General features: G+C 45.0%; 1 protein-coding gene across 1 annotated transcript in view; it reads left to right on the top strand.

Moving 5' to 3' along the window:
- The first annotated feature begins 298 nt into the window (after positions 1–298).
- Positions 299–15,068, top strand: part of RAB43 (RAB43, member RAS oncogene family) — a 64,452-nt gene continuing 49,682 nt past the window's right edge. Inside the window, exon 1 of the mRNA XM_066246893.1 lies at positions 299–651. Within this exon, the coding sequence (XP_066102990.1) occupies positions 454–651 (198 nt within the window). The 5' untranslated portion in view covers positions 299–453. The remainder of the gene's footprint in view (positions 652–15,068) is intronic.

Here is a 15,068-nt window from a genome sequence, read left to right as displayed (position 1 = left end):
AATTAAAAAAAAAAAAAAAAAAAAGGCAGGGTCTGAGGGGGTCAGTAGTTGTGGGGCGGTGCAGAGGGCGGGATAAATAGGGGGCGTGGCAACGGGTGGGGCCAATAGGGATGTGGACGGTGCTGAGAGGTGCTGAGGGCGGAGTCGGGCTGTGGGCGGTGCTGTCGTCGGTGCTGAGGGCGGACCTGAGGGCGGGTCTGATCTGGCGCGGAACCAAGAGCCAGCGGCGAGCTCCTAGGAGGGCGGGGCTAGGGGAGTCAGGGAGGAGCCGAACCGGCGAGCTTTGGGTTGGTCCGGGCGGGGCGGAGGGCCGGCCGGGGCGGGCCTAGGTCGGTGGTTGGAGGCGTCCCTGCTTCAGGTGTTGGGGCAGCTCCACGTCGCCTGGCGCCGGCAGCTTCCGAGAGCCCAGGCTGCCCCCAGCGTCCGGAGCACCGGCCTCGGTTACGCGAAGCCATGGCGGGGCCGGGCCCGGGGGACCCAGACGAGCAGTACGACTTCCTGTTCAAGCTGGTGCTGGTGGGCGACGCGAGCGTGGGCAAGACGTGCGTGGTGCAGCGCTTCAAGACCGGCGCCTTCTCGGAGCGCCAGAGCAGTACCATCGGCGTCGACTTCACCATGAAGACGCTGGAGATCCAGGGCAAGCGGGTCAAGGTGGGAGGCCCGGCCTGGGGTCCCCGGGCCGGGGTGGCCTGGCCCTCGTCGCCCACTGCGCAGCCCGGGCGGTGGGGGCGGCCAGGACCTCCGGAAGGCGCTCCCTCAGAGGGGGCAGGGATTTTCCTGGTCCCTCCGTTAGCTAGCGGCCAAGATGGTTCTGAGGTGTCTGGTCAATCCCTTTCGCTTTTCCTTTTTCTTTCTTCTGTCGGGGCAGGCCTGGGCCTTGTGGTCCGAGCCAGGTTCAGTCCGCGAAGCTCCGGCCTTGGGGAGTGCGCGCGCGCGCGGGGGGGAGTGCGGAGGAGGCTGAGCCCTTGAGGGCTCGCAGCCTTCCCTTCGCCCCTGGGCTCCTCCTCAGAGTGCCCGGGACGGACGGACGGCTGGCCTCCCCGATTCTTCCCCACCGCGCTCGAAGTCCCAAGTTCGGCCCTGGGGTGGGGGCCCGGCCAGAAAACGAAACCGCCCAGCGACTAGGAGGGATCAGGAAGTAGTTGCTCCTAGCACCGGAGGGCCCAAACTTCTTGTCAGAATTTCCGGCCTGGCCACGCCTCTCTGTAGTCTCTTTGTGGACCTGGTGGTGGAACTTTACTCGGCTAAGGCCGGCGCTGGTCCCCTCCCCCTGCTGGGGTTTTATAGAAACTGAACATTTCAGATACCGGAAAGGTAGGGGAGGGAACCCATCTCTGGCAATGGCTCCGAATAGAAGCATCAGGATGAAGTTGCCGCAGTGTTCTGGCAATGGTTTGATAATAATATTTGTGACTAATGAATCAGAATTTCTTAACCTGAGTCTCGGCCCTCTCTCTTTAACGGAGACCGAGGCCAGGACAGAGCTTTGTTCTTTCTTGCTCAGTAACTTTACTTAACAGAAGTCTTTTTCGTTCTTTCATGGTTTTCAGTTCACATGATCTCCAGCATAACTCTTAAGAGCACCGGGCAGGGGTAGTAGAGGCCAAGTGTTATCTCCGTGTTTTCAAGAAGTTGAGCCGGGGCAGTTGGAGTTGTTGAGCCCTCTGGGGCTCTGCCTCCTTGGTCTGCAGTGGCCTGCTCTTGGTTGCCTTTGGCCCAGATACTTAGCTCTTTTTTCCTGCAAAAGTTGGATAATTTCTCAGTGTTGCCTCCCTCCTTCCCCTTTATGGACAGAAAGTAAGCCAACAGCCTTTACACGACCACAGCGCATCTAGTGCGGGTGAGCCAGTGGAAGCAGAAACTACCTGCTTGAAGGGTTTTTTGTTTTTTGTTTTTTAATAGTCTTTTGGGTTTCTGTGTGTTTTGGGTCTCCTTGAAGTAGGGGGAAAAAAAAGAGCAAGGTATGGCAGGTAGCACTGAGTCATTATTTGGGACCATCTCTCCTTTAGAGCAGGTGAGCAGGGAAGGCTGTGGGATGGGTGGAATATATCCCTGGGTGAGTTTGTGCTCTGTGATGATGTCAGAAGCCACAGGGAAAGTGGTGTGTTAAAATATAGGCATAATCAGCAGTGGTGTTGCAAGCTGTTAGTCGGCTCCCACTCCATTGTTTGTGGTGGCCCGTGCTGATGGCGGTCAAGAAGGGTGCAGGGTGTTCCTGTTTACCTGGCGAGATAACAACCTGTGCCCCTTGTACTGTGTACCCGAGCACAGGTTATGCAATGCAGAGTGGGCAGTTCATGATTTCTTTTCCTTATGGTCATCTCCAGATTATTCTTAGGAGGCAGCTGGGTGGGACTGGGAATGGGAGAACAGTATAGGTGTGGTAAAACCCTTACTAATTATAATCATTGTCCTTCTTGAGAGCCTTTTGTGCCAGCTATTTTACAGATGTGTTCTTATTAGCCCCTTCTCACTCAGTAAAGGCTTGTCCTGGAGCACATAGCTAGTAAGTGACAGAGATGGGAATTTTTCTTACAGTTTTTCTGACTTCAGAGCATTGAGGGCTTTTCCCTTCTCCTTGGAACCCGATTGCTTGGAATGGGAAAGCTTTTGGCAGTTATTTACCTCCTCATTTTGCAGTCACAGAAACCTGAAGCCGAGAGTCCTGAAGAGGCTCTGAATTAAAACTAAGCAGTAGTGGGTAAGGGACATTCTCTGAAGTCAGGATTTCTGGGCTCTACTGACTCATCAGGAGCAAGTCAAGTCATTTTTCCTTTCTCAGAGACTGTCTTCTTATCTATAAAATAATTGAGGTGTCTCACAGCAATATAATTAAAAAACATAGGGTTATTGAAGTTTAACATACATGCAGTAAACTTCACCCATTTTCAGGTGTACAGTTCTGTGAACCTTGACAAATGTATATAGTTCCGTAACCACTGTCACAATCATGGTATAGAATACTTCCAGCAACCCAGAACGTCCCCTTGAATCCTTTTGTGTTACTGTCCTCCCTTCACCTTAGCCTCTGGCAACCACTGGTCTGTTTTCTGTCCCTATAGTTTCAGCAATGTGATTTTAACTGAAATCTTTGATGAGCTGTATTTTATTGTTTCTGCAGAAGCATGTCCACATCAGGAATTTCGTTTAAAAGCCTTCCAGGGTCTGTCCTGGATCCAGCAAGCATCCAGTGTGATCTCTTAAACTTCCTTTCATTTGTAATGCTGGCTTTTGTTAGAGCATAAGGAATCTTAGAGATAGATCACCTAGTGGTTTTCCAGCTCCTCTAAACTCTAGTGCTTGGGGATGTAGTGAGGTGAAGAGAGAAGGCCATGACAGCACAGGTTCAGAAGAGCCTTAACTAGCTTCTCACACATCCAGAACAATACTTCCTTATTTAGTTTTCTGTTGAGGTCCACTTGTTTTAATTTGACTAAAGAGTTCTGCTGTTAAAAAATAAAAAAAGTTAGCCTGACTGGGCAGTGGCGCAGTAGATAGGGCGTTGGGCTGGAATGTGGAGGACCCAGGTTTGAGACCCCAAAGTCGCCAGTTTGAGCGTGGGCTCATCTGGTTTGGGCAAAAAGCTCACCAGCTTGGACCCAAGGTTGCTGGCTCCAGCAAGGGGTTATTTTGTCTGCTGAAGGCCCCACATATGAGAAAGCAATCAATGAACAACTAAGATGTTGCAACGAAAACTGATGATTGATGCTTCTCATCTCTCTTCATTCCTGTCTGTCTATCCGTATCTATCTCTCTCTCTCTGACTTTCTGTCTCTGTAAAAATAAATAAAAGAAATAAAAAAAGTTAGAAGCATCACAGATCTAATTAAACCTCTTTATTTCGATAGTTGTTTCCTATTGCAACCAGAGTAACATCTGCAACCCTTACCTGAAGAAATGGGCTCGGCTTGCCTTGCCAACTTCATCTATATCTCTATGTCCCTTGCTCACTACTCTCCTGCCTCATAGCTCCTTCTGTCCTTCAACCATGCTTGCTTCAGGCCCTTTGTATTTTTGTCCCTGCCTGTCATTCTCTGTCCCAAGGGGATCCGCTTGGGACTGTTAAGTCATAATTTCTGTTAGTACTGTTAAAGTCTCAACTTTTGTTGAGAATACCACCTCTTCAGAGAGGGCTTCCCTGGCCTCCTAGACCCTCTTTCCCATTATGGGATAAGTTCAAGGGTAAGTTCATAGTATTTACAAAGACTTGAAATAACATTGTTTGCTGGTCTCCCCTGTACAGATTTTAGTCTCTTGAAAGCTCAGGGATCCAGTCTGCCTTGCATTCTTAGTGAATCCCTGCACCTATAACAGTGTTAGACAGATGGTGTTTAATACATGTATGTTAATTGACTTTTACTTATAGAGAGGAAACTGAGGCCAAAATAAGTGAAATGAGCAGCATGCCCAAGGCGACATACAAGTCAGTGGCAAAACCAGGATTCAAACCCAGTCAGCCTGGATTGTAAGCCCAGTGCTTTTTTTACACTTGACCACCCTTCCAAGTCCCTCTGAGTTCATAATGATGATGCTGAGATCCTGCAAGTTAATGAATCTAGTAAAAGTGCAGTTGTGGCCATGCACTTTGAGAGAAGAATGTGGACTTAGGCATTTTATAGTTTTTTAGTTATAAGGATTGAAACCCCAAGGAATTTTAGGGTAAACATGTTCAGCTAACAGATCATGCCGGTAGACCCAAACAGCTCACATAGCCTGCTGTGCTGGTTACTAAGGCTCTGGACGTGTGTTTGGTTCCTAGGCCCTAACCCATATGGCTTCCTTTTGCTCTGGCTATGCTGACTGAACTTTGAGAGTGAATCTGAGTGTTGAGTCTTTCAGATTGTGGAGTTCAAATGAAAACACTGGATTAAGAGTCTGAAGGTCTTGGTTTTATTCCTACCCCCACCACAACTGTGGCCAGTTCCTTTTCCCTTCTTAGGGCCCCAGGCTTCCTCATTTGTGAAATGGGAATAATGATCTTTAGTCGGCCTATTTCTTTGGGTTGTTGGAAATTTTATTTAATTAATTTTTTTTTGAGAGAGAAAGAAGTATCAACTCGTTCCATTTAGTTGTGTACCCTTAATTGTTTCTCATACGTCCCCTAATGGAGGCTTGAACCAGTGGTCTTGAGGTCAAGCCAGTGCCCTTAGGTTCTAGCTGGTGCTTTCGGGATTGAGCTGGCACCTTTGGGATCGGGGCCTGACTGGGATTTGAACTGACACCCTTGGGATCTAGCCAGCAACCTTGGGATCAAACCAGTGACCTTGGTTGCTGGGACAATGCTCTGTCTAATGCAGGCGTCCCCAAACGGCCGCATGCGGTCCCCTGAGGCCGTTTATCCGGCCCCCGCCACACTTCCAGAAGGGGCACCTCTTTCATTGGTGGCCAGTGAGAGGAGCACTGTATGTAGCAGCCCTCCAATGGTCTGAGGGACAGTGAACTGGCCCCCTGTGTAAAAAGTTTGGGGACCCCTGATAATGCACCACTAGCCAGGGCATTATTTTATTTTTTTCTAATTAAAATTTTCTTTTTATTTTCTTTCTTTTTGAGAGAGGCAGGGGGAGAGAGAGACACACACACAGAAACATCAAACTGCTCCTGTATGTGTCCTGACTGGAGAATTGAACCAGCAACCTCCATGCTCTGGGATGACGCTCCAACCAACTGAGCTATCCAGCCAGGGCTTAATTTTTTACTGATTTTTAGAGAGACAGAGGAAGAGAGAGGAGGGGAGGCAGAAAGGAAGCATTCGTTTGTTGTTCCACTTAGTCATGCATTCTTTGGTTGCTTCCCGGCTGTGCCCTGATAGGGGATCGAACCCACAATCTTGTCATTTTGGGATGATGCTCTTAACTGACTGAGCTAACTGGCTGGGGCCTTATTTTTCAATTATAGTTTATATTCAGTATTATTTTGTATTAGTTTCAGATGTATAGCATAGTGGTTAGACAGTCATATATTTTAGAAAGTGTTCTCCCCAGTATTACCAGCCGCCACCTGGCCCGCTCACCTGTAATATACCCTATGCTGTCCTTTACATCCCCTGGCTATTTTGTAACTACGAATTGGTACTTCTGTTCTTTTCACCTTTTTTACCCAGTCCCCAACTTTCCTCTCCTCTCTTCTCCTCTGGCAACTATCAGTCAGTCTGTGTCTGTGCATCTGTTTCTATTTTGTGTGTTCATTTATTTTGTTCTTTTGATTTCAAATATAAGTGAAATCCTGTGGTATTTGTCTTTCTCTGTTTGACTTATTTCACTGAGCATAATAACCTTTAGGTCATTAATGCTTAGACAGATTATTGCTTAACCTGCCTTTCACCCACATCTTACTTCTCCCCAACCTCACTGTTCCCAGGAAATTTCAGTCAGTTCTAAACCCTTAAAACATTCTTATTGCTTCTCTACTCACTCTTAACTGGGACAACACAAAGGCCCGTTATGTAAACTCGTTTTTGCAGATCACTGGGGACACAGGCCTCAGGGTTATACATAGAGGTTACCCTTGTAAAATTGTACTTCATTGTCCTGGCCAGATAGTTTGGTTGATTAGAGCAGTTCCGAGGCGCAAAGGTTGCTGGTTTGATCCCTGGTCAGGGCCCATACAGGAACAGATTGATGTTCCTGTCTCTCTTTTCCTTTTTCTCTTTCTAAAATCAATAAAATAAACATTAAAAGAAATTGTGCCCCATTTATTCAGCTATCAGGTTATCCTCCCTTTGTTGAGAATGCTGCTGGATCTCTCATTAACAGAGCTAAAGTCTGTTGGGCTTGGGCCTCCAGACTGCAGTATGTTCAGCCTTAGCTCTAAAGCTTTCCTTGGCCCTACAGTTATTGTTGTTTTGTGGCAGTTCCAAAAGAGGGGACAGGGATGGGTAAAAGGAAACAGTTTTTTGCATCCATAGCTCTTCCACCCAAAGGTCTAGCTGTTCCTATTTGGATAAAATTGGGTTGACTTTTTCAAGTTTTGATTGGAGATAGCAAAAAGACTGTTAAGTAAGAGAGAAGTTCTAGGTCATGTTGGTTGTCCTAAGAAATCTGTTCTTGGTACCAATGACAGCCATTCACATTGCAAAATAAGCCTTGCCTTCCAAGTTTTCTGGAAGCCCTGAGGCAGCATGTAAGTGGAAAGACAGTGGAAAGGGGGCCAGTGTTAGAGCCCAGCGGCTGATTAAAATCTTGGCTTTGCCACATAGGCCTTGGGCACATAATGCCAGTGCTTTTAATCTGCTTCACCTGCAGATACCCTAGTTCTAAGGACCTGATGTACAGTGGATCGTCAGTAGATAGGAACTGATGTTGATGTGGAAATCACCTGAGAGAGACAGTGGGAGACAGGAAGTATGGGGCTGGCTGCCCAACTGGCTATATTTCAGTTACCTCATTGATCTCTCACTCTTATCAGTGAAATGAAGAAAATAATAATCACCTATCCGTATAGGGTTTTCTGTAAAAGAAAAGGCAAGGGCCTGGGCCCTGTGGCGGATCTGGGCAGAGATTCCACAAGTTGCAGAAGGCCTTTAGCACCTTGCCAGCACAGGGTGTCAACGTCTCTTTCCCTCACTTTTATCTCTTTGGTCTTTAAGTCCTTTCAGTTTTTCTTTATCTTCCATTGGTGTTTGTGTGGTGCTAGGCCTATGGTAGGCCCTTGCTGAGGCCTGGTGCTGAGTGGTTTTCTTTCAGTGCTTTGGGCATGAGGAAATCATAGAACTGAGTAGTAATAAGGCAGCTCTTCCTCCCATGTGTACTGAATCTTCCGGTTACACTATTGTTCTCACACTTCATCTTTACAGTCGCCCTCTGAGAGAGACCCCTCATTTTACAGAAGGGTAAGTGAAGGCTGTGTTTGGCAAATCGGAAACAGAACCTAGCCTTCCTGCTCCTAGTTTTGTGTTCTCTACCACTATCAACACGTATATGCACCCATATACACGCATGCACGAAGAGGTTTGGAACCAGTGTAATATGTAGGCCATCATATATCACTTGCATTTTACATTTTGATTAGGGGTATCATATGAACTTCCCAATGCCAGGTGCTTATTTAAACAATCCTTATTAATTCAGATTAATTGGGAGAAATGGTGTATATGGCCAGTGCAAACAAAAGAAAAAGTACACTATCTAGAACAGCCTATGACATGCTGCTTTAATAAACATATAATAACAAAAATCGAGTAAGTGCTATTAAATAGAGGGCCTCGCTAACGGTTTTTGATGAATTACTAAATAAGGACCATTGGTCATCGATAGCTCCTATATCTATACCATTACTAATATGTTCTCCTCTAATCTTACTTGTACTACTTTGCCTGTAAACCTTTCTTTCTTGGATTAGAAAAGGGCAAACTTAATCCTAGGTAAGGTGTGTGAGCATTTCAGTTTTTAGAATTTTTCACACATGTTCATGAATGATTGAAGTGAGACCACCCCAACTATGAAGTGTGGCTAAAAAGTAATGGGGCTGATTAAAAATAAAACAACCTCGAACTCAAATGGGCATTTAGATGCTATCCCTTTTAAACTAGTCCCCTTGAGAGATTATATGAGTTGTGATCATCTTTACTCAAAATGATCAGAACCCACAAATCTTTCTTTTGGCAGGTCTTTCAAGGGTGGATTTGATGATTAATAACAGGCTACTAGAATCTACCACAGTGTTCGTGGGTCCAGAATGAGGTTTGAATATAAATCACAGTTCTGGTTCACATTAGGCCAGGGGTCATGCCCAAGGACCCTGATGGCAATTGCTATATATATTGGGCAGTGACAGGTCATTGGAGTAAGTGTGCTACCCCCAAGGTGACTATTCTTTAAGGCTGTGGTAGTTAACCTTGTCCCTACCGCCCACTAGTGGGCGTCCCAGCTTTCATTGTGGGCGGTAGCGGAGCAACCAAAGTATAAATAAAAAGATAGATTTAACTATAGTAAGTTGTTTTATAAAGATTTATTCTGCCAAACAGCGAAAATACGACATAAAGTACTTGGTAAGTAATTATTATTATATGCTTTAACTTGCTGTTAAAGAGTTTGCCTTATAAATTTTATAAAGTAAAGTTATTTCCCTACTTTATAAATCACCATTACTGTGGAACTGGTGGGAGGTTAGAAAATTTTACTACTAATAGAGATACAAAAGTGGGCGGTAGGTATAAAGAGGTTGACTACCTCTGCTTTAAGGGGACAATGTTCATTTTGATTTGAGAGGGCTAAAAATTGGTCTCCAGCTCATAGCTTGATAGTGGGTCATTTTCCCTCCCTGCATCAGTTATCCTGTCTGTGACATGATGTTGGAGTATGCTTCTTTTTTTAATTTATTGATTTTAGAGAGAGACAAGAAGGGAGAAAGAGTGAGCAGCATCAACTTGTAGTTGCTTCAGTTTAGTTCATTGATTGCTTCTTGTATGTGGTTTGACTAGGAGGTCTCATGCTGAGCCAGTGACCCACACTCAAGCCTTTGAGCCTACACTCAAGCTGGCAACCTCAGGGTTTCAAACCAGAGACCTCAGTGTTCTAGGTTGAGCCTCTATTCACTGCATCACCACTGGTCAGGCTGGAATATGCTACTTTTGAAGGATTCATTGTTCACTGAAAAAAAATTCCTTGTAATTTTAAGCCAGGTAATTCCTATCCCTCCCATTTTTATGCCTAAGAAGTGTGAAAATCATATAGTTTTAAAATTAAAGTATTCTGTTTATATTTTCCAATGAGAAACTGTTTTGTTTTTTTTTGGTTTAAATTTACACTTGGATTTTAACTCTGTAATGGGTACACATATAGTGGATGGTTTCATGATGAAAAAAATGGGTCCTGGTTATCAGAATAAACTTTAGTTTGCTAGGTGTGAAGTGTTTCTATTTGTCATATATACATTATAGGTGAAATATATGGAAAATTATTGAAATGACAAGGTAAATACCTCAATATAAACTCTGACTCTGCAGTCTTCTTTGGGTTATTTTCTTCAGAATAAGTCCTTGAGAAGTATTGACTGAATAAAAAAGTGAGTGAGGCCTGACCTGTGGTGGTGCAGTGGATAAAGCATCAACCTGGAAACACTGAGGTTGCCGGTTCAAAACCCTGGCTTGCCTGGTCAAGGCACATATGGGAGTTGATGCTTCCTGCTCCTCCCCCTTCTTTCTCTCTCTCTCTCTCTCTCTCTCTCCTCCACTCCTCTCTAAAGTGAATAAAAAAAAAGTGAGTGAGCAAGAGTGAAGGAAGAGAGGAAGAGCCGCATCTGAGCAGGAAAAGGTATCAGTGGATTTAGAAGCAGCGTAAAGAGTGAGGTTCATGCAAGAACTGGAGGTATCTGGGCACAGAGCGGGAAATGAATGGTGAAAAAGGTAGACCTCATGGGAATTCAAGGGTTCCCCTGCCACTGGGAGGAGAGTGGTAATGGATGGAAGGCTCTGGTGTATTAAGATACTTTGGGGCAGTTTGCTCTGCATGTGTATACATGTATGTGTACATCAACAGATTTTTATTTTGCTTTACATAAATTGGCCTTACCTGATTGTCCTGTCTAATGTAGCACTGTACCAAGTTCCTTTAAAAACAATCCTTATTGCCTGACCTGTGGTGGCGCAGTGGATAAAGTGTCGACCTGGAAATGCTGAGGTCGCCGGTTCGAAACCCTGGGCTTGCCTGGTCAAGGCACATATGGGAGTTGATGCTTCCAGCTCCTCCCCCCCTTCTCTCTCCCTGTCTCTCCTCTCTCTCTCTCTCTCTCTCTCTCTCTCTCTCTCCCCCTCTCCTCTCTAAAAATGAATAAATAAATAAAAAAAAAATTAAAAACAATCCTTATTGAACCCGACCAGGTAGTGCAGTGGATAGAGCATCTACCTGGGACACCGAGGACCCAGGTTTGAAACCCTGAGGTCGCTGACTTGAGCGTGGGCTCGCTAGCTTGAGCACAGGGTTGCTAGCTTGAGTGTGAGATTATAGACATGACCCTGTGGTCATTGGCTTGAGCCCAAAGGTCATGGCTTGAAGCCCAACGTCTCTGGTTTAGGTCCAGGGTTGCTGTCTTGAGCAGGGGATCACTGGCTTTGCTGGAGCCCCATCTCTGTCAAGGCACATATGAGAAGCAATCAGTGAACAACTAAAGTGTCACAATTACGAGTTGATGCTTCTTACTTCTCTCGCTTCCTGTCTGCCGATCTGTCTCTCCTCTTTCTCTGACTCTCTCTGCTCTCTTGCTTAAAAAAAAAAAATTAAAAAAAATTTTTTTAAAAAATTTTTCAGTGAGAGGAAGAAAGGGAGAGACAGACTCCTGCACGGGTCCCAACTGGGATCCACCTGGCAAGCCCACTAGGGGGCAGTGCTCTTCCCGTCTGGGGCCCTTGCTCTGTTGCAGGCAGAACCATTTTTTAGCACCTGAGATGGAGGCCATGGAGCCATCCTCAGTGCCCTGTGCCAACTTGCTCCATTCGAGCCATGGCTGCAGGAGGGGAGGAGAAGAGAGAGAGAGAGAGAGAAAGGAGAGAGGGAGTGGTGGAGAAGCAATGGGTGCTTCTCCTGTGTGATCTGACTGGCAGTTGAACCCAGGACTTCCACATGCTGGGCCGACGCTCTACCACTGAGCCAAACGGCCAGGGCTTAAGAGAAAAATCTGTATTGAGCCTGACCTCTGGTAGTGCAGTGGATAAAACATTGGCCTGGATTGCTGAGGTTGCTGGTTTGAAACCTTAGGCTTGCCCCAGTCAAGGCACATAAAGAAGCAACTACTATGAGTTGATGCTTTCTGCTCTTCTTCCTCTCCCCTTTCTCTTTAAAATCAGTAAATAAAATCTTCAATCAATCAATAAATCTTTATTGAGATATAATCCATATACCATAAATTTCTCCATTTAATTTATACAGTTAAGTGATTTATTATTTTTTTATATGTTCACAGAGTTGTGCAACCAGCACCATAATTATTTTAGGATATTTCCATCACCCAAAACAGAACCTGTACCCATTAGCAGTTACTCACATTCTACTCTGTCCCTAGTCCTGGCAGCCACTTACCTACTTTCTGTTTCTGTAGAGTTACCTCTGTTCTGGACATTATATATGAACTGACCACACAATATTACAAGTTTTCTTGTGTCTAGCTTCTTGCACCAAGCATGATATTTTTAAGGTTCAATTTACTTTTTATCCCTTCCTTGCCCTGCTTTGTTTTTTGTTCCTAGCACAGTACCCTAAGTCACGCCATGCTGCGCTCGCTTCTTTGTTCCGGGCCCAGAAGGGAGCGTGAGCTCTGTGTGCCTACACCTACCTAATCCTGTGCCTTCCCTGTTTGTTGATGAATCAGTGAAGCCTCTGCCCTCAGTGTTCAGTGACTGACGTTGTCCACATAACAATGTATGTTTACCTTTTGTTGAATTAGTTATTTCTCTTCTATGTCACCCTCTAGTAATATATAACTATATATATATACTATTTCTACTTGTTAAATTTTATTTATTTTAAATTATTTAAAAATATTTTAAATGTTTATTATATTGATTTTAGAGAGTGAGAAAGGGAGAGAGAGAAAGAGAGAGAGAGAGAGAGAGAGACAGAGAAAGAGGGGAACATCAATCTGTTCCTGTGTGCGCCCTGACCAGGGATTGAACTGGTAAGCTCTGTGCTTCGGGATGATGCTCTGACCATCTGAGCTATTCAGCCAGGGCTCTACTTGTTAATTAAATGCATTTAAATACTTATATTATTTTATCTGTAGACTAGAATTAGTATCTATTTCTTTGACCTGATGAAAGAAAGAACTCTGATACACTTTTTCTCCCTCTTCACTGCATCCACCCCCACAACTTCCACATTGAAATCATCTACGATTTGAATTTTAGATTGTTATTATTATTATTTTAATAGATTTTACTTGTTGATTTTAATGAGAGAGGAAGGGAGAGAGAGAGAGACAGGAATGTAGACTTGTTGGCAGCCTCTGAGTTTTGGGATGATGCTCTAACCAACATCTGGCAGGGCGATTGTTTATTAATTTTTTTTTGACATTTTCTGTCAACACTTATTTAGACTTAATTATAAGTTTTATTCATTTTTTATTTACCATTTTTTTAATTGAGAGAGAGAGAGAGGGAGGGAGGGAGAGAGAGAGAGAGACAGGAAGGGAGAGATATGAGAAGCATCATCTCGTAGTTGTGGCACCTTAGTTGTTCATTGATTGCTTCTCATATGTGCCTTGACTGGGGAGGTGGGGGGGGTGCTGCAGCAGAGCAAGTGACCTCTTGCTCAAGCCAGCGACCTTGGGCTTCAAGCCAGTGGTGATCTTTGTGCTCAAGCCAGCAACCATGGATCATGTCTCTGATCCTATGTTCAAGCCGGAGACCCTTCACTCAAGCCGGATGACAGTGTACTGAAGCTGGTGACCTTGGTGTTCCACAAGAGGGACCTCAGCATCCACTGTGCCACCACCAGCCAGCTGATTTACTATTTTTTATTTCTTTGATGCATTTGCATTTTGTCTGAATTGTTCCTCAAGTGATTCTTACAGAAAAGTTGTAAGTGATAAGTTTTTAGTAACCACACATCCGAAATTAAGTTTATTCCCCCTCCGCCCCCAACTTAAATGTTAGCTTGGCTAGATATAGAAATCTACATATAAAATAATTTCCTCTGAACCGTGAAGATACTGAAGTATCTTAAAACACCCACTGCTGCTCATGTGAAGTCTGAATCTAGGTGAGTAATTGCTTGTAGTCAGTTTGTCTTTTTGTAAGCATTTAGTTTTTATATAAAAAAAAGATTTCTAATGTTTTGAAATCTTACCATAGTGGTCTAGCTTATGGGATATTTTTCATTAATCTTGCTGTGAACTTAATAGTTATAATCAATATGAAAATTCCTATTTCATTTTTAATTTATTGATTGATTTTAGAGAGACAGGAAGAAAGAGGCATTCATAGAACCCACAACCTTGGTTTTTGGGGTGATGCTCTAATTGACTGAGCTAAGTGACCAGGGCCAAAAATTCCTGTTTTTAATTTTTTTTTCCATTTTTCTGAAGCTGGAAACGGGGAGAGACAGTCAGACAGACTCCCGCATGCGCCCGACCGGGATCCACCCGGCACGCCCACCAGGGGCGATGCTCTGCCCACCAGGGGGCGATGCTCTGCCCATCCTGGGCGTCGCCATGTTGTGACCAGAGCCACTCTAGCGCCTGGGGCAGAGGCCACAGAGCCATCCCCAGCGCCCGGGCCATCTTTGCTCCAATGGAGCCTTGGCTGCGGGAGGGGAAGAGAGAGACAGAGAGGAAAGCGCGGCGGAGGGGTGGAGAAGCAAATGGGCGCTTCTCCTGTGTGCCCTGGCTGGGAATCGAACCTGGGTCCTCCGCACGCTAGGAAAAATTCCTGTTTTTAAAGCTCTAAGGAATCTTTAACTCCTTTTTGTCATTCTTCTGGTTCTTTCCTCCTCGAACAGGACAGGAACTGGAACGTAGATTCTGTCTTCTACCTCTCTTAACCTTTTCCTCCGTCTTGAAGCTTATTTTGTTGTGCTGTGTTCTGGACAACACTTGTGCATCACCTTCCAGCTCACTGATTTTACTTTTCATTTGTATCTCTTACGATATTCACTTTATTTTTTGATTTCTTTAACATTTACATTTTTCATTTCCAAGATCTCTAGGTAGTTCTCTTTCATATCAGTAATACTTTCATTCTGAGGATGTTATTAATACTTTATTTTTCCCAACTTTTTAGTATAAACATTTATTTATTTTTATTTTTGTATTTTTCTGAAGTTAGAAGCAGGGAGGTGGTCAGACAGACTCGTGCATGTGCCAGACCAGGATCCACCTGGTATGCCCACCAGGGGGCGATGCTCTGCCCATCTGGGGCACTGCTCCACTGTGGCCGGAGCTATTCTAGTGCCTGAGGTGGAGACAATGGAGCCGTCCTCAGTGCCGGGCCAACTTTGCTTCAACAGAGCCTTGGCTGCGGGAGAGGAAGAGAGAGGTAGAGAGGAAGGAGAGGGGGAAGGGTAGAGAAGCAGATGGGCTCTTCTCCTGTGTGCCCTGACCAGAAATCGAACCCGGGACTTCCACACACCAGGCTACTCAGG

Source organism: Saccopteryx bilineata, chromosome 11 (genome assembly GCF_036850765.1).
Source record: "Saccopteryx bilineata isolate mSacBil1 chromosome 11, mSacBil1_pri_phased_curated, whole genome shotgun sequence".
NCBI classification, from domain to species: domain Eukaryota; kingdom Metazoa; phylum Chordata; class Mammalia; order Chiroptera; family Emballonuridae; genus Saccopteryx; species Saccopteryx bilineata.
The sequence above is the reverse complement of the archived record's forward strand: the minus strand, read 5'-3'. Positions and strand labels throughout refer to the sequence as shown.